Source organism: Saimiri boliviensis, chromosome 18 (genome assembly GCF_048565385.1).
Source record: "Saimiri boliviensis isolate mSaiBol1 chromosome 18, mSaiBol1.pri, whole genome shotgun sequence".
NCBI lineage: Eukaryota > Metazoa > Chordata > Mammalia > Primates > Cebidae > Saimiri > Saimiri boliviensis.
Window position 1 is genome coordinate 13,672,379 of NC_133466.1, and position 27,053 is coordinate 13,699,431.

Here is a 27,053-nt window from a genome sequence, read left to right on the forward strand (position 1 = left end):
ATATAATTAACTTGAATCTCCTAATTGGAAGTTAATACCTTGAGAGTATTGCAGTGTTCTAGTCCTGTGAGCCCATAGTATTTTTCAAAGATTTATGTACATGCCTGTTTGCTTTTATAATCTGAGTTGTTTTAGGAAAGAATCCATTGATTACCTGTGAGATGTAGGACAGTGAAACATTGGTTTTTAATGGAGGACTTTTACTTTTCACCCATACTATTCAGTACTATTGAAATTTTTTATTTTTTGCATGTACTACATTGATAATTTTAAAAAATCAATTTGTTTTTAAATGGTATACTGTATTTTTGCCCCCCACCCCCCCAGACTAAGTTTAGGCTGAAAATAGACTTGATATTATTTCTCTTAGTACACAGATTAGGTAATGGTAAAAGAGGATTTGGAATTAAAATTTATCACAAGTGATAAAGGAACATAGTTACCATAATGATGGAAAATCATTTGTTTAATAAGGAAGTTGCTTAAGAGCTTCTACCTTCCCATGGAAATCATATCATACAAGGAACATTGGACTAGGAACCAGGGAACATCTTTGGATCTGTTTTGTTATGCTTTTTTTTCCCCATGTTAACATGATTGCATAAGAATTATAGAATCTGTGGATGGTTTTCTGATCAACCCCTTCTCTTCACATCCTACATGCGTGCGCGCGCGCACACACACACACACACACACACACACACACATTTGGTTGTGAATCTTAGTCTCAGGTCCATGGATGTTAGACTACCTGAAACTATTTACAAAATTGCTGCATTTGTGCTTTTTACTGGGCTTAACAAACTTAGGAATGAAAAGATCTCATGATCTCCGGGAGTTTAATGACCACCGCTTTCAAACAACCCTGAAGAGTAGTAAGTAGCCTGCCTATGATTTAACATTTAGGTCTTGAAGACCCGTCCTGTTATTTCTTACCACTACTGAACATAAGATTTAACCTCTGCCTCCAACATGTGAAACCAAACACAGATGAGAAGTTGGTGAGCTTGGAAATATATAGTAAGCTAGGCATAGCTGGAAATGTAATTAAATTCTCAATCAGTTGTAGCATTTATCATCATCTGACATACCTGTTTCTGTGTCCATCTTCCTCCCACTAGATGGACCCATAAGAAGGGAACAGTTGTTACATGAGTGGGTGGTTTTCAATGCAGGACTGTTCATATTTTACCTCTATTGATTATCTTCGTTCATAACTTATAAAACAGAGTTTAAAAATTGAAGCCTGTTCTAAATCCATAAGGGTTTAGAGTTTGACATAAGAAAAATGATAACAATTATGTTAAAATAAGCACTTTTAACTAAAATACAGTAGTTTAGTTCCACTCATGAGAAAGAATGCCTTCCATGTGCCTTCAGTCAGCAGTCTTGTAAAGAATATCACATGAATTTTGACCTTATAGAGGTATGAGCTTTTAATGTGTATGCAAATTAAGAAGGATTCATCCAAGACTAACCAGTTTTATCATTTTGATAAAAGAATGTGGCAGCCACACTGCAATATTGCAGTACTAAAGGATCAGTAATCAGGTGGGGATAACCGAGTGATAGAATGCCAGAACTAAGATGCTTTGATATTTCCTCTTGGTGCTCTAAATGTTTTCTTTTAAGATAATGAAGGAAAGTGTTGTGCTGACCAGAAAACTGTAAGCCTAGAAATTGATACTAAACTTCACTTTCCTCATCTGTAAAGGGGGATAAAAATGACAGACACAACAGGGTATCACAATGGTGTAATGGGCTAACATATATAAAACACTTGGTATGGGGCCTGCTGCAGGGCAGGCACTTACTGAATGATGGGTGCTTATATTACACATAAGAAATGTCATAGACAATATTCATAACACCTAGAGAAAAATACCTTTTGTCATTCTAAAATTATATTACTTCAACTGTGATTTGTAACTGTTGTATTGGCAGACGGAAGAAGCAAATTTGTTTTTTGAGGCAGAGTCTTGCCCTGTTGCCCGGCTGGAGTGCAGTGGTGCAGTCTGGGCTCACTGCAAACTCCACCTCCCAGGTTCAAGCAATTTTTGTGCCTCAGCCTTCTGAGTAGCTGGGACTGTATGCACATGCCACCACACCCAGCTAATTTTTTGTATTTTTAGTAGAGACAAGGTTTCACCATGTTGGCCAGGATGGTCTCGATCTATTGACCTCATGATCTGCCCGCCTCAGCCTCCCAAAGTGCTGGAATTACAGGCATGAACCACTGTGCCCGGCCTACTTTTTAGGAAAAAAATTTATCTTGACATAATTGCATCAGATATTTTTGAGATAGATTAGGTCATAAATTTACACGTATCGAAGTTCCATCAGTTGGCTTACTGAGAAAATGTGTGTTGGTTTAGTGATAAATAGCACACCTAGGGATCTATAGTTTTTCCAGTGAGCGAGATTTAATTGTGTTGGATCTTAATTTGTGAAATATGGCAATATTTCTAAAGTAGGAGGTGCCAAGCAGTTGTTCAGTGGGTCTCCAAAAATTCTGTAGTGAAGCCTGATTATACTGGAAAGAGGCAGGGGGTGCCTTAAGGATGGTTTGGTTTAAAATTCTTTATCATCAGACTTAAGTGTGGGTCTTAGTAATTAGTTGAGTTGTGTTACTAAATTTGGAGGGAATAAAACCAACGTTTAGAAATTTTGGTTCTTTTAGTAATACTTACATTCTTAAAATACAAAATTACTTTATACACAGTAATCATTCATTATTACTTGATTTTAAAGAAATCTCACACACCAAAATAGCTAGAATGTGGTAGTTTCATAAAAGCTAAAGGTAACATTCTACAGTTGTTGGTCACTTAGGATAGAAGGAATATTAAAAATGACAGCAATCCAGTTCATTCTCTTTACTGTATAAGTGTCTGTGTTTACTTTTCAAAAACTTTTGTATAACATGTATCTCTAATATGTACAACATATTTTTATTAAAAAGTTCATTGTAAATGTAAAGTTTGGGTTACTTTGGTGTTCCAAACAATAAAAAAGAATACACAAAAAATGTTTGTTTTGTGTTACCTATCTCTACTGTGTTACCAGTATATCCAAAATATCTTTTCAAGCAAACATTGTTCTAGGTTGAACTCATTCCTTTTATGGAAAATGAAAGTCCCTTAAGTATATTTATTCATTAATTATCAATATGAAGAGATTACTGCCAGTTTTTATCACACTGTAGATGATGGTGAAGTTTATAAATAAGAATTGGGTATTTGTAAGATCACTTCCTACTTGGAATTTTTGTTACCAAAGGTTTTAAAGCACGAGTCACAAGTTGGTGGCCTGTGGCTGAATTACTAGGCAGTGTTGTGATGCGCTGCAGTCCCGGCATGGCTTCAGTAGGCATTTGCGTTGATAATTCCAGATTTGGACACAGGAATTGTGGGGACAGAATTGGTTTGTGAATTATATTTAAACAGGTGTAAATGTTTATATGCTATCATTATGATCCCTGAAACTGCCAGAAGTTGAATAACTTTACCAACAATTTCAGTAGTTGCTTTAAAATTGGAATTTGATTTTGATTATTTGACTAAAGTTTGAATTTCTCTACCCAATTTCTGTCTAGAATTTCATGATTTTTGATGGCTCATAATTTTTAGTATCACTTATTAGAACATTAAAGCACCAATCTACTATTAATGCACTAGTTGGCCACTGACATTTAAAGGAAGCCTGAAGGAAATTCAAGAAAGCAGAGTTTTTAAGTACTAACATAATACCTAATTTTTTAAAAACAATTTTTGCATTTTAAATTTTTCTGAACTTTAATGTTTGATTACATTAAATTATAAGCTAGAGTGATGTATCAGATATTTGATTTGGTACCCAAAAAGCCTGTTTACTTATCCTATAAAAGCATTCTTCTTTGAAAGCTTTTAAAATACTTGAATTGGTATTCTAATTATTGCATTATGTTATTCCACTAGTGTTACATAGTAGAAATGGTTTCTTAAATACGAATTTTATAGTACCTTTAACTTAGTATGTAACATTATTCATTGGATATAGTGGATAAAGCAAAATAGTGATTAATCTACAACAAATATTTGGCATGGATATGCATTTACACGTGAACACACCATAGTTTCTCAAAAGGGTAAAGCACTTCAAATGAAACATGGAGAAAGTCTTGCAGAAAACCTTGAAATATTTTAACACAATGTCTCCATTTCTCCTGGGCTGTCACTTCTTAGGCTGCTCTAGAGTACAAGTCTGAAGAATGTCTTAAATTTAAATCTCTCTGAAGGACATCTTAAGGAAGGTGGGAAGGTCAGTAACTCTGGGCTCTAGATTGATTTTGGTAGAGAAAGTTAATTGCTGTAAAGAATTTCAGGTAAGATTTTTTCCAGCTAACATTGAAAATAAAATTGCCTACAGATAATCTCATTCAGTGATAGAAAGTTAACTAGATTTCAAACTTATTGACTCTAATAGTGAAATTTTAACTCATAGCTGATGTACTTTGTCAATTATAGTAACATAGTAATAGTATACTAACTGAAATTCTAAAAGGTAAATCTGTTGGGAAGTTAACCATACAGAGCTTACTGTACATTATTTTGAAAAAACCAAGCATTTGAAAAAGATAATCATTCTCCAGTTTCACTTGTAATTGTTTTTCATGTATTAGATGTTAGCAAAACATAATGTACACTTGTGCCAAAAATAGATGTTACGTACATCTCAGTATATCTGCAGTATGTATTATTGAAAACTCAAATTTCTCTTAATCTCTTGCGAACATTCTAAGCATCATGTTTTCAGTATAATCTTAATGTATTATACAGTCTAAAAGGTGCTTTTTCTTAGTCTTTGAAAACTAGCTGCTGCTGCTTCTATTTTCCTGAACTCTCAGAACATAATGCTTACTATAAGAATCACCTAGGAGTGTTTTCAGAGTAAATAGGCCTAAATGTTACTGGTGAATCTAGGCAAAGGAAATAACGTGTTGGTTGTACTGTTATTTCAGTTTTCTGCAGGTCTGAAATGAAAAAAGAAAAATACTTGATTAAAAAATACTTAGGGATATATGCTTAGGGATCTTCAGGCATTGATGAAAGAGTTAAGAGTGGTTGGTCTTTTTCTTCATGTGGGAAAATTTCATTTTTGAGTTCATGCAAAATGCCACAGTGACACTCATTCTGTAGAGAACAGTGGAACTACAACAAGGAACAGAAAAGAAGGTTGAAAGAAAACTGCATCCTATCTCAAAGTTCCAATCTTCCTAGGTTTATGCTGGAAAGATTGTTACCACCCTGGGAAAAGATCTGGACCCTGTAGCCTCTATTCTTAATCCCCTGAAGGGTATCTTCTCCTTGATGAATTTGGTCATCACCTCTGCAACCACCATTCGCCTCATACATTGAATAAATATCTAATCAATAACCATTGTGTGCCAGGTACCCTTCTAGGTGCTAGAAATACCAGAATGAACAAAACAAAACCTGTGCTGGAGTTTATATTATTGCAGACCTGGGTAACAAGTAATAATTTAACATGGAGATACTTCTATGAAGAGAGTAAAACAGGACAGTTAGGAGATTTAAGGGTGTAACATGGGTATCTGCAATTTTAAATATGATGGCTAGGAAAGGCATCTGAACCAGTAATGAAGAAAATACTCCCATGTAAATACAGAGGAAAGGAATGTAGAGTGAGGGCCAAAGATAAGGGCCTGAATTGAGATGGAACAGGGCTTGTTGAAGGACCATAGTGGGAAGGGAGAGCAGAGGGAAGAAAGTGGCAGGAGATGAGCTTAGAGAAGGTGGTTGAGCACTAGGCTCTGAGTGCGGTGGGAAACGAGTTTTTTTACCCATGACATGATCTCATTTACAATTTTTAAAGTATTACTGTGGCTGTTACCAATTTCTACAGTCCGTTTCCGTAAGAGTGGAAAGGAGACCAGTTCTGATGCTGCTGTGGCAGATGAAATGGGAGCTAGCCCACATTGGGCTGGTGCAATGGAGGCGATAAGTGATTGGAGTCTGAATATATTTTGAAGATAGAGCCTTCAGAATTGCCTTATTGTTTAAATACGAATGTGAAAGAGTCAAGAATGACTCAAGTTTTTCATGTGAGCAACTGGTAGAATGTAATTGCCATTCCTGTGATGTGCAAATCTGTAGGAGTGGGTTTGAGGGGAGCCTATCAAATTAAAACGTTGGATATTTTAACTTTGATACCCAGGTACAGATGCCAAGTCAGCAACTGATAGCATCTAATAGAGATGTAAATTCTAATATATAAAGCCACGGGAGCCTGTGAGATTACCTAAGGAGAGAATGTTAATAGGGAAGTGATGAGAGGTTTGAGGACAATAATTCTTCAGCATTTAGCAGCTAAGAATATGATACTGAGAGCTAAGATGGACATAGTTCCACATGCCAGGAACTCTCAAGCAGTTTGTATATCTCAATCATTTAAGCCTTGCAGCCCTCACGGTTATCTTCATTTTATAGTTGGGAGTTGTTGGGGGGAGCCAAGGTGAAGCACTTGGAGATGAAATAATCTTCAAAGGTCACATAGCTACAAGTAGCAGTGTCAGAATTCAAGGTAGCCTCGCTCCAACAGGAGCCTGTGCTTTTGACCACTATCTATACTGCACTCCCCGGTAAAGGATACTGAGGAGGTGTAGCCCATGGGCTAGAATACAAAAGTAGAGGGATATACTCCCGGAAGCCAAGTAGAGTTTCTAGGCAGGAAAGAGGGAGAGAGAAAAGAACTATCAGATGACACTGATGGATCAAGAAAGAGTGCTGCAACTTGGCAGCTGGATTTAGCAAAATGAAGGCTCCTAGTGACCTTGAGAAAAGTTCTTTCATTGGATTGATGAGTTCCAAAGCCCAGTTATATGGGATTGTGAGAGAATGGGAGATGAAGGATACAATTACAATTTTGAACATCTCAGGAGATTTGCTATAGAGGGGAACAACAGAATGGGCTGATACCTGGAAGGAGGTCCAGAGTAAAGGAGTTTTTAATTTTTATTCTTGTTTCTGAAAGACATTTAATGGACAAAACTACGGTATACTTATTGGGAAGTCCAGTAGAGGGGAGAACGTTGGTGCAAGCAAGAAGGGCTGTGTGCTAGGTTGTTGCATAGGTGAGAGGGGATACAAATAACAGGTGTAGCTGTTGGAGTGTGGATAGTCACAGACAGTAGGAGTAATGTGGATTCAGGTGCAGGTAAATTGGTAGATTTGGTGGCATGTGGGTGGATAAAGTCTTTTTCTAAAGACCGTTTTTAATGACAGGCCAACTAGGATAACTAAAATATGGTATATTCATATAATGGATTATCAGTAAAATGAAGGACTTAATGCAACATGGATGAACCTTGAGAAGATACATCAAGCAAAAATCAGTCACACAAGACCACATATTTTATGATTCCATTTACAGAATATTAACAGGCAAACCCACAGAGACAGAAAACATGGTTGCTTGGGGCTGGGGTAAGTGAGGGGAAAGCTAAGGAAATAGAGATAGCCCACGGATGCAGGATTTCCTTTAAGGTAATAAAGATGTTCTAAAGTTGATTGTGATAGCTGCCCAATCCTGTGAATATACTAAAACCATTGAATTGTACATTTATGTGGGTAAATTTATAGGCTGTGTGAATTTTACCACTAAAGTTACTATAAAAACAACTAAGAGTAGTCAGGATTAAGGAGAAACTTGCAAATGGAAATAGATATCCAGGACATGAGAATATGGATTTACTAGGAAAATGTTAAGATTGCTGACCAGAATGAAGGATGGACTTGGGCTGTAGTTACGAAAATTTTAAATGAGAGCAGTCAGCATACTGGGGGTGGGGCAACTCACAGCCACATCCAGGTGAAGATTAGGCAGAAGAGTTGCATTGAAAACCATGCTGGGGATTTTTCAGGCAGATATGGTGAGGGAGAGCCATGGACTCCAAAGCAGGTAAGGAGGAACATAAAGACATGAAGGGCCTTGGCGGGCATGAGCCTGGTGGGATTGAAGATTGGAGAAAGGAGACCTGGAGAGAATAACCTGGAAAGAGAAGCGGGTAAAGAGTGGGGTACTTGAATTGGGAATTTGGAAGAAGTAATGTTATTAGTGATCAAACCTCTAGAGCTCCTAGAGGTGGTGGCTCTGGTAGAATGGAAGATAGGGTTGTCGGCCAAAAAAGTAGAGAAACTGACTCATTCCTCTCTTTCTGTGAAGATCCCACTGAAATTTTGCATCTTCTGCAAAATTGTCTAACTGATGTAGTTGATCACTCCCACAGTATTTAAGTCACACCTTTTACATGTAGTGTTTTATGTCCGTCTCCCTGACTGCATACACTCTGTGGTCCTTCTTGACAGAAGGCCACCCTATGCACATTCTCCTGAGATGTCAAGGTCCACATTGGACTCCAACTATGAAATAACCTTCCTTTTTCCCACCTCCCCCATAGCCCTTTAATGTACTTGTTCTTTATTTCACACCATTCTGGGCATCTTTGCTGTAGATGGCAATGGTGTCTCCCCCACCTCCTTTTTTTTTAATTGTAAAACGGCTGTTTTTTGAATCAGGAAATATTTACAGATTCTTGGTTATTTTTAGTTAAACTCCAGTGTGTTTTCTGTACTCCTCAAATTTGAATACAGGCACTTGGAGTTACCACGTTTTTGGTCTGCCCTCAAACCTTACTTATTAAAAGTTTGTTTCACAGGTCTGAGCCCTTTTTTGTTTCATCTGTATTTCAGGAGAAGTTAATACCATCACTCTTCTGATGATGCATTGACAGCTGCATTCGCTCAGTTAAGGCAGAGAGCTGTGTTCCTTCATCGCTTACACCCCATCCTTCCTGTCCACTAAATGTCTTCAGTGTTTTCACTTCGGTCTCTTGTCACTCATTGCTGGATTCTCCAAATAAGTGCCTAACTACTCTCTAGGGGCCTTCCTGTCTTTGTTATCCTGTATACTACTTGCCAGAAGGACCTATCAAAAACAATCAGAGAATCATTTATTCCTGCTAAAAATTACTCGGTTTTCTGCACCACTAGAAGTCAAAGTCCAAGTTCTTCCTTGTGGCATATATGGTCTCTGAATTGCCCTCACTTAACCTCTTCAGCCTCATAAACCTCATCTGTATTTTCCTCCTTCCTTCTTAGTTTTCATCAAAAGTCATTTTATTGTGGTTCTCTGGACAACGCACGCCACTGTTTTACCTTGCTATGCCTTTTCAAAAGCTGCTAGTAATGTCTTGATAGTAGTGTCCCTCCTTAACTCACACTGGCCTTGTCTGTTTTCCTTTGAGATCCAATTCAGACATCCCCGGGACCCCCACTCAGATTCACACACCAGGTTTATCACTTCTACCTTTGTACCACCGTGTGCCATCTCCTACAGCAATTGAAATTTGTCAGTTTCTACTAAACTTTGTCCATTTTGAAGGAAAGGACTATTAAATGAGGTAATAGAAAATTCAGATATTTAATACATAATGTGAATGAATTGGATTTTTAAAAAATTTATAACTTTAGAATACTTGTCAGTGATATCACACATATTTCCAGATGAATTGAATAATTGCTTTGAATGCCCTTTTAACCTGAGTAATTCACAATATACTCTGATGTATGCATCATGCCACCTTTCCTAGCTGGCATGCTTGCCAAGGTCTTCTGCCACCTAATGTATTTTTAATATAATTTGATTATAAAAGCATTACATGTTCACTGCAAAAGGGAAAAAAGGAACTACAGATGGAAAAAATGTGTGGTCTGAAGGCCATTTGGGGCTGTGGGAATGAATATTCTATCAGAAATTCAGAAATTATAAATTTAGTTGACTCACAAAGGGTCAAAAGGAAACCAGCTGACCACACATCTTTTTAGCTTTGTTTACAAAGAAGGGAAAGGATTTGAGTGTATAGTGTTTTAAGCAAATCTCACACACAAATATCCACATGTATGGGATAGGTAATTCTTTATAAAAATTGGGCTTTTTAAAAAATTGGGGAGAAATGCCAGATATAGGTGAAGGGAAGGAAGGAGCAAATCACACTGCCACGTGTGTACCTATGCAATAATCTTGCATGTTCTTCACATGTACCCCAAAACCTAAAATGCAATTTTAAAAAATTGGGCTTTTATAGATTTATGATTATTGTAAATATTAACCCTGTTAATCTGTTTATACCCTCAAATGAATGCTGTAAAGTACTTAAGAGATGTGGTTCTTCAGACTGGGGTTGGCATTTTATTGTATTGGCCCATTTTGTCTCTCCTGTACAAAGTTGAGGTGGCTTTGCATCCTTTGGCCACTGTCAGATACTTGAGGAAGCCAAGTCACGGGGCAATCAGGAGTAGGATCTTCCCATTGCCCTTCAGGAATCATTTTCCTTTTGAAGACTCATCTCAACTAAATTCTCTCGTTAAAATAAGATGCTTTGAAACTGTTTCCCCTGTTTTTTTGGTGTGTGTTTTTTTTTTTGTTTTTTTTTGTTTTTTTTGTTTTTTTTTTGGTGTTATTTTAAAATTTGGCATGGCCACTTAAACCTATAGATAGGCACCAGAATGTGCTACGCTGACCTCCATAACAGTAAACGTTGGTCATTCTAGTCCTGGAAAACAAATCTTTCCTAATAAAAGGTGATGAGAAAGTAAAGTTCTGTTTGTTTCAGGTGTTTCTATATAATGATACACCTATTAAAAGACTGCCTGGGCCGGGCGCGGTGGCTCAAGCCTGTAATCCCAGCACTTTGGGAGGCCAAGGCGGGTGGATCACAAGGTCAATAGATCGAGACCATCTTGGTCAACATGGTGAAACCCCGTCTCTACTAAAAATACAAAAAAAATAGCTGGGCATGGTGGTGCGTGCCTGTAATCCCAGCTACTCAGGAGGCTGAGGCAGGAGAATTGCCTGAACCCAGGAGGCGGAGGTTGCGGTGAGCCGAGATCGCGCCATTGCACTCCAGCCTGGGTAACAAGAGCGAAACTCCGTCTCCAAAAAAAAAAAAAAAGACTGCCTGGACATAGCATTTTGTGTTTTGGATTAAAGTCCACAGGTATTGGGACTACACTATTCCTTTACAAAGTGAAAGCAAGGACATGTTCTGATGCCCCAGTGTATGGTGTATACTCAGTAGATATTTCCCAAATTACGTAAAGAAAGTTTTCTTTTGATCTGAGATACGGTATAGGTGGTGTCCTGACCTGTACATGTTCATTGTCTGGGATTTTCCCAAAGATTCTGAAGAGCCTGTGAAGGGGCAGTCATCACCTCATCCATTTCACAATTTCTGGCATTTTTGCTGTGGTAATTAGCATTTCCCAACTTTAGACCTGACATAGGGAAGTTTAGTCTATTTTTTTCCAGTTACCCAAGTACTTGACTTTAAACTATGGCAGGTGTTGGAGAAGCAGGAAGAATTGATTAAGATTTTAATTATCAGAAGTAGAAATGTGTTTTTTGCAAAATTGAATTTTAGTGTTAGGATATTTATTAACTTTCTAAACAGATGTGCAGAATAATAATTTCAGCAGTTACATGAGCCAAACACTGAACTCACTCATATATTTTATCCTACTTGATCTCAGTAAGTGGCAGTTATTATTACTATGCCCATTTTATAAGCCAGAATACTAAGACACATGTCTAAAAAGATACTTCACTGAACATTTCTCTTTAAACATTTAGAAGAAGATATTTTTGTTTATGTAAATACCAAAGCTGGTGAGTCTTTAGGTTAAAAGAGTTACAAACTTGTTTACATACATTTTCAGGTCCACTTTAGTGCTAAAGTTTAACAAGTACTGCTGGATAGCACATTGTGAGTAGCGAAAACATAGAAGTTATTGTTTATCATGATAATTACTAATACATAAAATCTAGAAACAGGACTTGTTAGTTTGCTAAAGTAGGTGGGAAGAAATTGACAAGTTGTAAACCTACAACAATAACATCATGTTGGGGAAGAAAAAAATAGTACTAAAGTATTGGCCATTTTTCTGATCATTGCTACCTGATGATAACCCGTAACTTGCTCAGAGACCTTTCTGCAGCACGTAGGTGAATGGCATTTTCTTAGTATCTGGAATGTTTTCCATTATGTTCCTTTTATCATAATGGAATATGACTGAATAACTTTCAGTTACAGTATTATATATTTGCCTTGCAATATTTGTATTTGCAAAGGAATAAATTGAGAGATCCTAGTGCTTATCTGTTACTTAAGTGGTGAACCCCAAGCAGAAAATGATGGGTTGTTGAACTTAACGTGACTCTTAACACCAGTATGAGCAAACCCTCATATAAGTGGGAAAATAAAACCAAGAAGTCACTATTACTTTCAACAGCATCAGCCTTACCAGACTTGCCATCTTTGAAAGAATGAATAGAAGGTGAGCTGCTGAACACTGAGCATTATTCACGTCATGATGGCCTCGAAAGTTAAATACTGTGCTGTGCTTTGAAAAAGGAACTGTAACAATAAACTTAACATTTGCGTATGGATCTTTGTTTTGTAGACATTAGTGTTTAATTGATTTACATTGCATAATAACTACAGGCATTTTAATATGGACTAAGTGTAGCATGGAATCAAAGAGATCTTCCTTTTTACTGGGTTTTCTAGGTCTGTGACCTCATTTTTTTCCTAGTAATAAGTAAAAAGACTTAGCTTGTAAATTTTCCAAGTGTGCACCTGCGGTATGCTTAGTTGGCTTGAATAGTTATTGATAGTGAATGTATTCATCTCATTTGGACTTAGCACATTGTGTTTCTCAAATGTATTTGGAGTGGGAAAACAGCCTCTAATGAAAGCACAGGAGATTTTGACATACTGTTCAAAAATAGGTATTAGCATTACTATTTTCTTTCGCGTTTATTTTGGCCCCTACCTGTATTAGATACTTTAAAGATGTCTTTGCAGTTGCTTGCCTTAGCTTGTTACTGGACCTCACACTGGGTTTGTGACAGGTAGACTGGCAAACAATATGAAATTTGAAGATGGTGGATTGAATTTTGTGCTTTAAGCTCCACAGAACACAGCTGAAACTGAAGTGTCCATCTTCTGTCCTATTTACATTTTTATTTTTATCATCTTTTAGGCACTCAAGGAGTTGCCCCGGGTCCTGTAATCGGACTCCAGGCACCATCTACTGGTCTTCTTGGCGCCCGGCCCGGCCTCATCCCGCTCCAGCGCCCTCCGGGAATGCCTCCACCTCACTTACAGCGGTTCCCTCTGATGCCGCCCCGTCCCCTGCCGCCGCACATGATGCACAGAGGCCCACCGCCAGGACCAGCGGGCTTTGCGATGCCTCCGCCTCACGGAATGAAAGGTCCCTTCCCACCGCATGGCCCCTTTGTTAGGCCTGGTGGAATGCCAGGGCTCGGGGGCCCAGGGCCAGGCCCAGGGGGCCCTGAAGACAGAGACGGAAGGCAACAACCGCCGCAACAGCAACAGCAACCACAGCCGCAGCCGCCCCAGCAACAGCAGCAACAGCAGCAGCAGCAGCCGCCACCATCACAACAGCCTCCACCATCACAGCAGCCGCCGCAGCAGTTTAGAAATGATAACAGGCAGCAATTCAATTCAGGTAGAGACCAAGAAAGGTTTGGAAGAAGATCTTTCGGAAATCGGGTGGAAAATGACCGGGAACGGTATGGGAACCGTAATGATGATAGAGATAATAGTAACCGTGACAGGAGAGAGTGGGGAAGGAGGAGCCCTGACCGGGACAGGCACAGAGACTTGGAAGACAGAAATAGACGCTCTAGTGGGCATCGAGACAGAGAGAGAGATTCTAGAGATAGAGAGTCTCGTAGAGAGAAGGAAGAGACCCGAGGAAAGGAAAAGCCTGAGGTAACAGACAGGTCAGGTGGTAACAAAACCATTGAACCTCCCATTAGCCAAGTGGGAAATGTAGACACTGCTTCAGAACTGGAGAAAGGGGAGTCTGAGGCCGCAGTCCTAAAGCCTTCTGAAGAGTTACCTGCTGAGGCTACCTCATCCGTTGAACCCGAAAAGGATTCTGGCTCAGCAGCAGAGGCTCCTCGTTAGAGACTGGAATTTGTGAAAATGTGACAGTGACACTTCCTGGAGTGTAGAGCTTGAGGTGTACAGATGCTGTATTATATCTGCTCCCGCTGTACTGCAGCCCCGCGCCAGCTGGTGGGGATCTGTAAGCAATTTGATTGCTTCCCTTCTATTTAAAAATAGCCACAAAATAACAAAAAATACTGAAAATATGAATAAATATTACCCTTTTTGCTGTAACTTTTTAAAAGTTTTGACTTTAAAAAGTTTACAAATCGTAATTAGAAGTGCTCTCTATTTTTTTTTTTTTTTTTTTTAATTTAAGACAAGGTAACGGTGAAAGCTCCTCAAAACAATAGGGATGTTTTTAATAAACTCTATTTTCGTAACAAACTTTAATGTGTGCTATTCTTCCTACACTGCATTAAGGTGGAAAAGGATTGTTCACTGTCAAAGTTTGATCTGTTAATACTGTATTGGAGTCTAAATTAGACTTGAAATGAAAATAGACACTTTATGTAGTTATTCTCACTTTCATATGTAATACTTTTGATTTTTAGGTAAAGGTTAGTTTTAATGTCAATTGAAAAGCTGTGTTTGCAATTTCAGTCGAAGTTTTCTTTTTTCCCTCATTGGCTTTGTGGTAAATGTTGCCCTAATTAATTTGTAAGGAGATTTTGCTGGAGTAAGTTAGATCCCGGTGTTACGAGTTGTACTACAAATTATCTGATTGCCTGGGTATTACGTTGAAAGGTTGCATGTGTGTGTTTTTTTTTTTTTTTAACCATCCTATTAAATTTTTCAAAAGGGTAAAAGAATCAAGGTTAACATTTGCAACCTAAAAGGTTTTTGCCATATGTTTGAGGACTTCACTGCAACCTATTGTTTTCTTATATAAGCCTTGCCTGTTGCCTCTACGTTTAATTCCCCTGCTGGGCAGAGGTAAACCGAACTTTCTCCCCACATGTACTTTCTTTTGCTTAAAGTTGCTGGGTTAACTAGGAAAAATCATAGGTTATCCAAGAATTGTCACATGAAGACATTCAAAGCCAAGCCAAGCCTTCATCTGAAATTGCAGGAAATCCAGTGCCAAGATCTGATGTCACACTATCCCAGTATTTATGGCCTCAAAGTTGTTTTTAATTAAACTCTTGGTTTCAGTGTGTTGAGCAGTTAACCTTGTCTTTGCCTTCATCCTCAGGCAAAGCTGCTTTATTACTCTGGTTTTTAAATAAGATCTTTGATTTGATGGGGAGAATATGTCTAGGGCAATGTCCTTATATTCCTGCTTTTAGAAAATGAGAGGAAATTTTGAATTTAAATTATAAAACTTGTCCTTAATTTTACACTGTCCCACTGAGAAGTTTAAAAGTCCTAACAAATGGGCTTGGAAGAAAATGTGATTACCCAACATCCAGACTTCAAGGACTTACAGCCTGTATTTCCAATTGAAAGTACTGAGACCATCCTATATGCACATGAATAAGCTACTACTAGTGCGATTTTACATGTGAAACTTTAAAAGGCTTAAGTAGGTCTCTGTATTTGAGTTATTCCACATGTGCAACAAACTGCATTAGGGAAATCTGTTAAATGCTGTTTTTTAAAGATTCTCTACCAAGATTTAAAGGATGGTTGTTTTCACCACTTACTGTGAGCATATTCTTTCCTGTAATTTTAAAACTTCAGAAACACTACAACTTTGTCTTCAGTTTAGCTTTTCCTCTCCTCAATCATCTTACATTTGATAAAGTACGTATTTATGAAGAAACAGGTTTGTCACTTATTCTTGGTTTATCAGAAGTAATTTCCAATGGAATAAACTTGTCAAACCTGAGTTAGATTAATATTTAATAAAAGCATTCCCTCATAGGTACATAATACATTAAGAGAAAGTGACTCAGAAACAGCCAGAACCCACAATAAAACATTTCCTTTGTTCCATCTTCTAATGCTACAGATTTCTTTAAAGGGCTAATCTTTACCTCTACCCTTGAATGTGGAATTTGTGCCACTCTGGCACATAGATAATACTGCTAACTGAAGCTGTAACTGCCTTTTAAAGCTAAATGTTATCAATGGCTCCCTTACACCGTAACAGCTTTTTAAAGTAAGGAGGTACTTTATGAATGCTAAAATCACGAAGCAGGGACATCTCCCTGAAGCTTACAAAGGAAAGCCTATTGGTCCAAGCAGAGTTGTTAGTTTCAGCTAAAAGACCTGCTGTTTAAAAAATAGGCATTTTGATGGTCTCAAAACACTTTCAAAATAAAATGCTATCAGTTAATATTAGTAAATCTGTTCCACTGAAGCTATTTACATAAATATCAGAGCTAATTTGGTTTGAATTTGGATTCTTTAATAGGCTCAAAATAGGGCCATACAGGGTGTTTATTCACAGGCTTGAAGAGAATTGAAATTCTGACAAGTTTAATACCCATCTGTGATTAAGTCTGGCAAAATACAGGTCACTAAAACATTTTAATTTGAGGTTTATAAAACTATATAAATCTTCCAAGTGATTATAAACCAGTTTCTCATTACAGGTACTTTAAAGCAACTTTTTTTAAAAAATCACACAATTATGCTTTTAAGATTACAGTGTTTAATGTCAGGTTACATTTCTACAGCTAGCAGGATAACAGATGAGTTAATGGGACTCAGACTACATCCAGGGGAATGTTTATTGGGCGATCCCAATGACACCACAAGCCAAACGACTTCCAGCGTTTCCTGTCTTTGTACTTTCTTCATTTCCACCTTTGCCCAAGTCATCTGCTTTTTCATGGACCTGTAAAAAATTTTAAGAAGATAACTCTGGGCTGTCAAGTAATCACTACCTCTTCCCAACAATACCTAAAAGATGTTTAAGAACCCTGTAATATTAGAAAAATAACATTAATCCTACTAGTAGAGAAATATACTAATATTTAGTAGTTTAAAAGTAGAAACGACTACTAAAGGCTTTGTCTAGGTGTTGCAAAGACATTACCTTTAAACAATAGGTAAGTGTTGCTATGTCTAAATGAAAATACTAAAAACCCAAGTAACTGTGTTGTAGACCACCACACTACTCTTAATCCTCCATAAATTACAGTAACCTTAGTTCAGCAGTGACTCTTTGGCAGTTTTTTAAATTGCTTTGGAAAAAAAAGTGAAAGTGAACGAAAAACCTCAAAATTTCATGCCAAATGAGAAACAGGCCTATAAATAAGATACAACCCTAAAAATACCTTCATCTTTTAGCAATAGTATTTTGAATTTTGCTCATCAAACCTTTATAAATGACTTTTCTGCTTTACAACTATGGCTCAGGAAAACCATAGAAAGGGTCACCTGAATGGATGGGACTAATGACTGTTGTTAATGCCCTCAAGGGTAGGTAGAGAGAGCCTCTGCTTGGCGTTTGGCATGAACCAGATGCAGTTCCCCAGGATAACTTGGGGCAGCAGCTTTCCACAAGTTATACCAGTCCTGATAACCTGCAGACCTGAGTGAACATGAATACTGAAGTCCGTCCCAGGTTTTAAACTTAACAAAATGTTCTGTTTAACAAGTGAGAAACCCAATCCTGGCAAGAAAATCTGACCACTTTAAAACCAAACATTACTTCTGTCTTTCCCAATTCAGATCTTCTAATACGCTCAAATGTAACCTGCTTTTTACTGCATCTTAGCAGAACAGTGTTCTTAACTGACCTAGATGGAATAATTCATTTTCACTGTAATCATCCAAAAAAATTTGCTTTTCCAAATTTGAACGGCAAGTACAATTTATTTGGATCTTTAGAAACCACAACTAACAATCATGAAGTGCAAAGATACATGACTGTATGTCAGAGGAAGTTTTATGCACATCCTTTCCTGAGAACTTACCACCAACGTGCGGCCAATGATGGAATGGTCTCCTGAGAGTGAGATCACAGTGTCTTCAATTGACACATTGGCCACACCGTCTTTACCAGCAGTCACATTGCCCAGGTCTCCAACATGCCTGATAATGAAACAGCATCAGATGGATCAGGGCTCATTCCACTAAACATCAAGGTAGTTCATGAGCTAAATTAAAACTTGACTGAGTAAACACAAATTTGGAAACAAGTAGCTAGGCATTCTAGACACAGCTCTTCCAACAAGGCTTCAAGTCTACAGACTAATGCTCTGGGAAGAAAGATAGGGGTGCACCTCGTTTCAGAGGTACCAAAGGGTAAACTCTCAGTTACTGAGTTAAGCCTGTTAATTTCTGGCACAGCTAACAAAGCTATGTCCCAGGGCCTCTGTTACAAAAATAATTTTGTCCTTTAATATTTTCCTGAAAGGCTTTCAGAAAAGACGCATACAAACGGAGTCTCAACTAGTTTTCAATTTCAATTTTTTTTAATCTAAGAAGTTTCCTATGTTTCATAATGATGACTGATTTTGCTAGTGGTTGACAGTACTGTTATTCATGACATTTCCTGTATTCCCTTTGGCACTTGTATTAGTTCTATATTCAATAAATGCTACAAAACCAAATCGTTTTAAGTGTCCCCATTTGTCAACTCCTTTAAGCCCAGCAAGTAAGCATTCCAGCATTTGGGGGCAGGGGGTTAGATGAGAGTCAAGTTCAAAAGCAAAGGTGGGGAGCAGACAGAACTACCTTGGCACGTATTTACAGTAGTACACCACACGGACTCCAGAAAGCTACTGCCATTATTAAGAGAGTTAAGCATCTTGTTGCTCACCTCTCTTCATCCTCTGGCCCACCATGTTTTCTGGATAGAGGATTAAAGTGAGGACCTGCACTGGTACAGCCTATTTATAAGGAAAAAAAAAAAGCCAAATTATGAATTAAAGTTCCCAAATACATTTTAAAAATAAACACTGCTACAACTTCCAACAGAGAGAGCAAAGGCCTGCATCATGACTTCTGGGATAAGCAACACCTTGGTACAGGCACAGTGAGAAGGGAACAGAAACAAGTTCTACGGCCAGGCATGGAGGCTAACACCTGAAATCCCTGCACTTTGGGAAGCTGAGGTGGGTGGATCACCTGAGGTCAGGAGTTTGAGACCAGCCTGGCCAACATGGCAAAACCCTGTCTCTATTGAAAAAATACAAAAATTAGCCGAGCATGGTGGTGCACACCTGTAGTCCTAGCTACTTGGGAGGCTGAGGCAGGAGAATCGCTTGAACCTGGAAGGCAAAGGTTGCAGTGAGCAGAGACCACACCACTGCACCGCAGCCTAGGTGACAGAGCAAAACTCCGTCTCAAAAATAAGTAAGTTCTAACTACTGTTGGACACTTGTAAAGTTAATAACCCTTCTCTGGGCTTTGGCTTCTTCACTGTAAAATAAGGGGACTACACTGATCTTCAACAGTTTTTCTATTAAAATCCCATGGTTATGATCCAAATTTTTAAGAAGGTAGTATTCTTTAACTACAAAAATCTCATCTCCCCAGCAACATACTATCAAGCAGTTCTATCTGTGCCCTTTACTTGGGGCAGGCAGAATATTCAACAGCATCTTGTGTGCCAGGGCCAAGACTGCTGCCTTACACAACTCCAGGGGTGGCATTCCGACTGTATCCTGTTTAGAGGGCACTCCTGTGCACCAGGGGATGACATTCATAGAGCACAGCCTCGACGGCACAGGAGGCCCTTTCGTAACACAGCTGTCTTCATTCAGCAGCAGCCCCCCGACCCTCCGCCCAAGAGTCCCACACAGGGAGAAAAGCAGGCAAGTTACAGGACACAGCAGAGCAATCACCTCCCAAACTAGAGGCGGGAAAGCCAAAAAGCAACTTGGGGAATTTCAGCAATTTCAGAAATGAATCCAATTTGATCATTCAATATCACTATCTGGAACTAAATGAGCAAGATGAATAAAGTTAATTTAAGAAGAAATCTATAAACAAAAAATTCAGATTATTATTCAAATATGGCACAAGATCACCAAATGCAATTAAACCCATAAACGTTTGTGAACTTGCTTGGAATCCCAAATTGGGAGGCCAAAGTGGGTGGATCCTAGCTACTCAGGAGACTGAGGCAGGAGAATTGTCTGAACCCAGGAGGCGGAGGTTGCGGTGAGCCGAGATCGCGCCATTGCACTCCAGCCTGGGTAACAAGAGCGAAACTCCGTCTCAAAAAAAAAAAAAAAAAAAAAAAAAAAACAAATTAGCTGGGCGTGGTGGCACAGGCTTGTAATCCCAGCTACTCAAGAGGCTGAGGCAGAGAAGGGCTTAAACCCAGGAGGCAGAGGTTGCAGTAAGCCGAGATCGTGCCACTGTACTCCAGCCTGGGTGACAGCTGTGAGACTGCCTCAAAAAAAAAAAAAAAAAAGAAAGGAAAATTTGGCATTTCTCCGAACCTACTCTGGTTCAGTGTCTGATTTTTAAAAATACTTAAAATTTTTTTTAAAAAAGCTTATTCCAAAGCACCAATAATCACCTATCTACAGTCCACCTTCAGATTGCGTACTTTTGTCCCACTAAGGAGCCTGTGTTTGGGGCATGCTCTTATATGGCATTATGCAAATAAATAGAGCCCTTTGCTTGAGGCACCCACCCTCAACCCCCAGCTCAAACACATGGGATCACTCCCAAGAGTTAAGAGCTCAATTTCTTATTTTCTTTTTTTTGTTTTTTTGTTTTGTTTTTTTTTTTTTTTGAGGCGGAGTTTTGCTCTTGTTATCCAGGCTGGAGTGCAATGGCGCGATCTCAGCTCACCACAACCTCCACCTCCTGGGTTCAGGCAATTCTCCTGCCTCAGCCTCCTGAGTAGCTGGGATTATAGGCACGCGCCACCATGCCCAGCTAATTTTTTGTATTTTTAGTAGAGACGGGGTTTCACGATGTTGACCAGGATGGTCTCGATCTCTCGACCTCGTGATCCACCCGCCTCGGCCTCCCAAAGTGCTGGGATTACAGGCTTGAGCCACCGCGCCCGACCGGTCAATTTATTATTTTCTATTGCATTCTTTAAAAAACACCCTCGCCGAGCGCAGTGGCTCAAGCCTGTAATCCCAGCACTTTGGGAGGCCAAGGCGGGTGAATCACGAGGTCAAGAGATCGAGACCATCCTGGTCAACAAGGGGAAATCCCATCTCTACTAAAAATACAAAAAAATTAGCTGGGCATGGTGGCGCGTGCCTGTAATCCCAGCTACTCAGGAGGCTGAGGCAGGAGAATTGCCTGAATCCAGGTGGTGGAGGTTGCGGTGAGCCGAGATCGCGCCATTGCACTCCAGCCTGGGTAACAAGGGCAAAACTCCGTCTCAAAACAAAACAAAACAAAACACCCTCTACTACAACGAAGCCGGTAAGACAAAAAACATCAACCCTTTCCCCTTCTTTTCCATGCCTAGGTGTCAAAGACCAGTTTTGCAGCTAATCTTAAGGTTGATCATAAGTTATTTCACTTTGATGTTTTTTGTTTATTTCTAAAGCTATACTACACCAAATCTTAAGACAAAGGACACTGGACATTAAGAAACAGGTCCACCCCAGTCTTCACAATCTAGAGCAATTACTTTTCTTCCTGTCTCACTCTGCTAGCATTATTACAAAAACAAGATATGGTTCTAGTTTCTGTAATTTTAGCACAGTGCTTATACAATAAAGTTGACCTCTTTTTTAAAAGAAGAGTTGAGGGTTTTGCCAGGCACAGTGGCTCACACCTGTAATCCCAGCGCTTCAGTAGGTTGAGGATGGACCGCTTGATACCAGCAGTTCAAGACTAGCCTGGGCAACATGATGAAACCCCACCTTTAGAGAAAATACAAAAATGAGCCAGGCGTGGTGGCGTGTGCCTGTCGTCCCAGCTACAGGCCAAGGCATGAGGCTCACTGGAGCCTGGGAAGCTGAGGCTAACAGTGAGTTGTGATCGCACAGCTCCAATAATCACTGCACTCCAGCCTGGGTGACAGAGCAAGACTCTGTCTCAGAAAGAAAATGAGTTGAGAGGTTTTAATGTCTAGGGGCTAAACATTACAACTAGGCTGAGCAAGTACGGGTCACCAGCACAACGCAACACCCACCTTGTGTATTATCTCCAAACTGATGAACATGGAATCCATGCAGGCCTTCAGCCAATCCTTCAATGCTTCCCCACACCTTAACTGGTCCATTACTTTCCTTTAATCAAAGAAAAGTGCGAGAGAGTTACTGAACCAAGAAAACAGCTGATTTACCTTCACCCCTCACAGGCAAGTAAAAAACCAGACCTGGGAGTGGAAAAATCTGTGTCCAAATCCCAGAACCACCACTTTCCAGCCAGAAAACCTCCAGCAAGCTGCTTAACTGCTCTAGGCCTGTGTCCTCAAAGGGAGATGGTAATCTTGTCCCTCACTCAATGCGCAAGCGCTGTGGCCAGGCTTTGTGATTAAATAACATAAAAAGCACCTAACGGAGTGGTAAGCATAGTGAGTACCTACATATCAGGGCTAGATACTTTGTAGGGTTTGACTATTACAGCAAAAATGTAATATTAAGTACCTATTTATTTAGTAAATACTTCTGAACAGGCCATATTTGTACATGTTGAATACACATGCACATGTAAACCTTTTTAACTCAAAGGTGTATGTCTCATCCTATGCTCATTAGTACCTTGCTTTTTCTTCACATAGACACTCTTCCATATGGCATACAGACTTGACTCTTAAGGAAAAAGGTACCCTGGAAATGTCCAACAGGCAACCCTAGGACCCCTGCTCCCCACTCCCCCACTCAGTGAGTGTTTTTCAGTTTCCATCATAGGTTTTTGTTTTTTCTTTTTTTTCAGATGTAGTCTCACTCTGCCGAATATGCTGGAGTGCAGTGGTGCGATCTCAGCTCACTGCAACCTCCACCTCCCAGGTTCAAGCGATTCTTCCAAGTTCAAGTGATTCTCCCCCATCAGCCTCCTGAGTAGCTGGGATTACAGGTGCATGGCACCACACCCAGACAATTTTTCACATTTTTAGTAAACACGGGTTTCACCGTGTTAGCCAGAATGGTCTCGATCTCTCATGATCCACCTGCCTTGGCCTCCCAAAGTGCTGGGATTACAGGCGTAAGCCACTGCACCCAGCCAGGTATTTTTAATTAGCAGTCAGAAACTATCCTATTCCACTGCCCGTGGGAGAGGATTGATTCCAGCCTAACCAGAGATACCAGTGTTTTCTGAATTCTTTTCAAGCACTGAAACCTAGATAACCCTTCCACTCTACCAAGAAGATGATAAGCAGGACGGTCATTCAGGTAATGGTGCTCAGCGGCTACATACAGAAATCAAGGAAATTACAACTAGATCTGACTAAAATAGACATAGCGTCCACACCACAGTCATACAACACGTTAGTGTCTCTTATTTTTACCTTGATTTGTTTTCAAATAGGCAGGGCCAACAGTTAAGAGGCATTAGCCCTTAAGAGGTGACTTTCCACTGGAAAATACTACTGCTCAAACAAAGTCTTCTGGCAATTGCTGCCTTTTTTAATTCTTTTCTTTTTGAGAGTAAATGCCATGACCCTTCTACAACCTTTAATTTTGAAAAAAACTCAACTGTGAAAGTTGTCCCTCAAACACTCTTTGTTATTAAGAGCACAGAGCCAAAAAGAGCAGGTTCTTTCAAACCTCCATTTAACAGGTAATGCATTGGGAACATGTAAGCAGCTGTGCCTGGGTACAACCCTACAGGGACCAGGCTGTTAACTTAGGGGAATGACACAGGCCTGGGAAGTGAAAAAATACACGAACTGCTTCAGCTGTGCTGCCCTTGGGCCAATGAAGGCTCAGCATGAAGAGATCTCCAAACACTCTCCAAGAGAAGCTAGGAAAACTGGACTAATTTATAGGTGAAAAATTCTGATTCGTAAAAGCTGGCAACAAGTCCAAGATTTTAACCACAGAATGGGCCAAGCCAAATAGGTGACAGCCAATTATCGCTGCATATCTGGAGAGCTGGAATGTTCCACTATCCAAGGATCTTTCTCAGGTACAACGGGCATCACCAAAATGAAGCCTGGAGCTTAAAGAGGGAACTCTGCAAGCTGCCAGGGAAGGTAGAAAATGCCAGAAACCTGGGTTCATGCATGGATTCTCAATGGCCAGGGAGGGGGATTCCTCAAAGGCTCTTAAGACCAGCACTGGTGAATTATGTGAGGAAAACTCAAGAGGGACACAACAAAGTGACTAATGAAACCTGCAAAATGAAGTCAAATGGCAAAGAACCTTTTCCAGAAAATCTGAAGGCCTAATAAAGAAAAAAGCTGGCCGGGTGCGGTGGCTCACGCCTGGAAATTCCACCACTTTGGAAGGCTGAGGCGGACGGATCACAAGGTCAGGAGATCAAGACCATCCTGGCCAACGTGGTGAAACCCCGTCTCCACTAAAAAAAAAAAAAAAAAAAAAAAAAACCAGAAATTAGATGGGCATGGTGGTGCACGCCTGTAGTCCCCAGTTACTGGAGAGGCTGACGCAGAAGAATCACTTGAACCAGAGAGGCGGAGGGTGCAGTGAGCAGAGATCGTGCCCCTGCACTCCAGACTGAGACTCTGTCTCACGAGGAAAAAAAAAAAAAAAGCTAAACTCGTACCTGCCTCACATAAATTTCAGACACTTACACAGACTGTTCCTGTCCTCTCCTTTTTCTGTAAATCCCTTTTAAAGACTGAATCTCATTCATACAGTAAACATCCTCTCGATTTTTAAGCCGAGTACGAGACAATTTTCCACCAGTTGGCAACTTCGCTAAGGTTCTGGGGACAGTGTTATCACAACCGCCTTCCTGGCAACTCGTTTTGCAATTTTACTGATAACAGTTCTGAAAATATTTCTGTATATTTTATTCTACAAGATTCGTTCAGTTTGTCTCTGACCATCTTAGCAACCTGCCTAATGGCAGAGTAATTTTTTTTTTTTTTTTTTTTTTTTTTTTTTTTTTTTGAGACCGAGTTTTGCTCTTGTTACCCAGGCTGGAGTGCAATGGCGCAATCTCGGCTCACCGCAACCTCCGCCTCCTGGGCTCAGGCAATTCTCCTGCCTCAGCCTCCTAAGTAGCTGGGATTACAGGCACGCGCCACCACGCCCAGCTAGTTTTTTGTATTTTTAGTAGAGACGGGGTTTCACTATGTTGACCAGGATGGTCTCGATCTCTCGACCTCGTGATCCACCCGCCTCGGCCTCCCAAAGTGCTGGGATTACAGGCTTGAGCCACCGCGCCCGGCCTGGCAGAGTAATTTTAAAGCCACTTTACAAAGAAGGTGGCTTCAGAAATGCTCCGACTACAGTTATTAAGTGCCAATTCGGTGTCATGGAAACTCCAATTCTTCTAATTTCCAAATCCTAAACCCCACCCACTGACCTCAAACAACAGTTCTAAATCGTGAGTGCACATCAAAATCACCTTGGAAACTTTTAAAATCTGGAATTCCTGCACTAGGGCAGGTTTGGATGTCACTGGTCTGAGGCTGGGCTCTGGCGTCTGTGTTTTTAGTAAGATCTTCAAATGAGGTAACTGTGCATCCAGAATTAAGAATCACTGCCCTCGAAAATCCCCGAAAGGGTCAGTTAAATCTCTGGCTTTCGGAGCTTAGGAAGAGGAAAGGGACCTCTGTCCAAGGATACCTTCTCTGCCCTTGCAGCCCAACCATGACCTAGAACAGCCAGCAAACTTTCTTGCAAAGTGCCATACAAAACGGTCTCTGTTGCGTATTTTTCTTTTCCAAAGTCTTTTAAAGATAGAAAAAACATTCTTAGCCTTAGAGCTGTTTACAAAAGCGGAGACTCCCTGACCTAGAACGCTGAAGTCGGAAACTGGAGAGGGATGCGAAGACCAGGGGTCCCCCGGCGCAGTCGTCACCCCCGGGCCGGGCCTGGCACTGCGCCACTCGGCGTCCGCGGAACCCACAGAACGAGAACACAGCCAGGCAGGGGAGGAGCACAACCGCTCCAAGCACCACGACCGACCCCGCGGCGGCTGCCCACCGACCCCCCGAGGCCAGCGCGCCCGCCCCCGCCCCGGCCGCGGCAATCCCTCCCCGCGCTCCTGCCACGCGCAGGCCCAGCCCCGCGGCGGCCTCAGTCCCACACCCCGCGCCCGGGCGCACCAGGTGACTCAGCACTTAGCGTACGCCGCACCACCGTGGGCGAAGGCACCGACCGGGCGGTACAGGCCGGGGCCGGGGCAGGGCGCGCGACTAGGACAGCCCCGAGGCCTGGCTGGCGGCCCGCTCCAAGCACGGATGCGTGGGCGGGCAAGCTGGCGGGAGAGGTCTTGCCACGGGCCTCCGCCCCGGCGCTTGCCTTCTGCTCGAACTTGATGGTGCCCTGCACCGGGCCGTCGCCCTTCAACACGCACACCGCCTTCATCGCCATCACTCGCGAGGCCACTCCCGGATCCGAGTTCCAAGGACTACCCGCGAAACCACAGACGCTGCAGAAGAAAACGGCGCAAACCCGAGCCCGGCAGCCCCGGACACTTTATAGGCCGGACCTCCGCGCCCCACCCACTCTGGCCCAGAACCAATCGCCGCGCGCGCGATCAGCCCGCCTTCTGCGGCAGCCTCGGGTCGTCAGTGGCCGGGACGGACCAGGGGCGGGGCCAAGGGGCCGCGTGCGCTGCAGACTCCCCCCGCCCCACGGCCCGGAAAGGTCCAGAAACCCGAAACGTGGAAAAAAAAACACATTTTTCTCCACATGGGCGCGTCGTCCGCCGAATGCAGGACGCGGCATTGGCAAAATGAGGTACAGACAGTGCGCCTTGGCCATCTGAAGTCACTTTATCTAGAAGTGTCGTTAGTTATGACTGATTTTGGTCACAGCGTCTCATTTGTTACTCAGAAATTGGGGCGTACCAAGATGGATGCTTTGGTAGTTTTCATTTTTTTTGTCTTGGTTTTCAGTTTTCTGAAGGTGTAGGAAGTCGTTACACCTCAATCCCCGGCCTCACCTTTTCTTCCCCTGCAATTTTCTTAGTCCTTAGCACAGAGTTTATTTGGTTGGCAGAATTCCATACTCCTTTTACATTTTTCCTCTTTGGCAGGACCACAGCCCTACAG

At 40.9% G+C, this 27,053-nt stretch overlaps 2 protein-coding genes and 1 non-coding gene across 4 annotated transcripts in view; 1 reads left to right on the forward strand and 2 right to left on the reverse strand.

Moving 5' to 3' along the window:
* SCAF4 (SR-related CTD associated factor 4) overlaps positions 1 to 18,543 on the forward strand; it is a 68,918-nt gene extending 50,375 nt beyond the window's left edge. For both annotated transcript variants that reach the window (XM_039480406.2, XM_039480407.2), the window contains exon 20: positions 13,101 to 18,543. In XM_039480406.2, the coding sequence (XP_039336340.1) occupies positions 13,101 to 14,053 (953 nt within the window). In that variant the 3' untranslated portion in view covers positions 14,054 to 18,543. The remainder of the gene's footprint in view (positions 1 to 13,100) is intronic.
* SOD1 (superoxide dismutase 1) lies at positions 16,612 to 26,483 on the reverse strand. Its single transcript, XM_003927668.4, has 5 exons — positions 26,299 to 26,483; positions 22,050 to 22,146; positions 18,753 to 18,822; positions 17,905 to 18,022; positions 16,612 to 16,820 (listed from the first exon to the last, which is right to left on the reverse strand). The coding sequence occupies exons 1-5, from the start codon at positions 26,368 to 26,370 to the stop codon at positions 16,713 to 16,715; spliced, it is 465 nt and encodes a 154-aa protein (XP_003927717.2). The 5' UTR covers positions 26,371 to 26,483; the 3' UTR covers positions 16,612 to 16,712.
* On the reverse strand, positions 21,459 to 21,634 carry LOC120368475 (small nucleolar RNA SNORA81). Its single transcript, XR_005582591.1, has one exon. It is a non-coding gene; the product is annotated as a small nucleolar RNA SNORA81 (small nucleolar RNA).
* Positions 26,484 to 27,053: the final 570 nt, after the last annotated feature.

What these genes read in the sequence shown, in the direction of transcription:
- SOD1 (XM_003927668.4), bottom strand. Translation starts at nt 26,370, where the DNA reads ATGGCGATGAAGGCGGTGTGCGTGTTGAAGGGCGACGGCCCGGTGCAG. An exon ending in GTTTGGAGATAATACACAAG is followed by an intron (nt 18,823 to 22,049) that starts GTGGGTGTTGCG and finishes CCTTATAAATAG; the next exon opens with GCTGTACCAGTGCAGGTCCT. An exon ending in TCATTGGCCGCACGTTGGTG is followed by an intron (nt 16,821 to 17,904) that starts GTAAGTTCTCAG and finishes AATTTTTTACAG; the next exon opens with GTCCATGAAAAAGCAGATGA.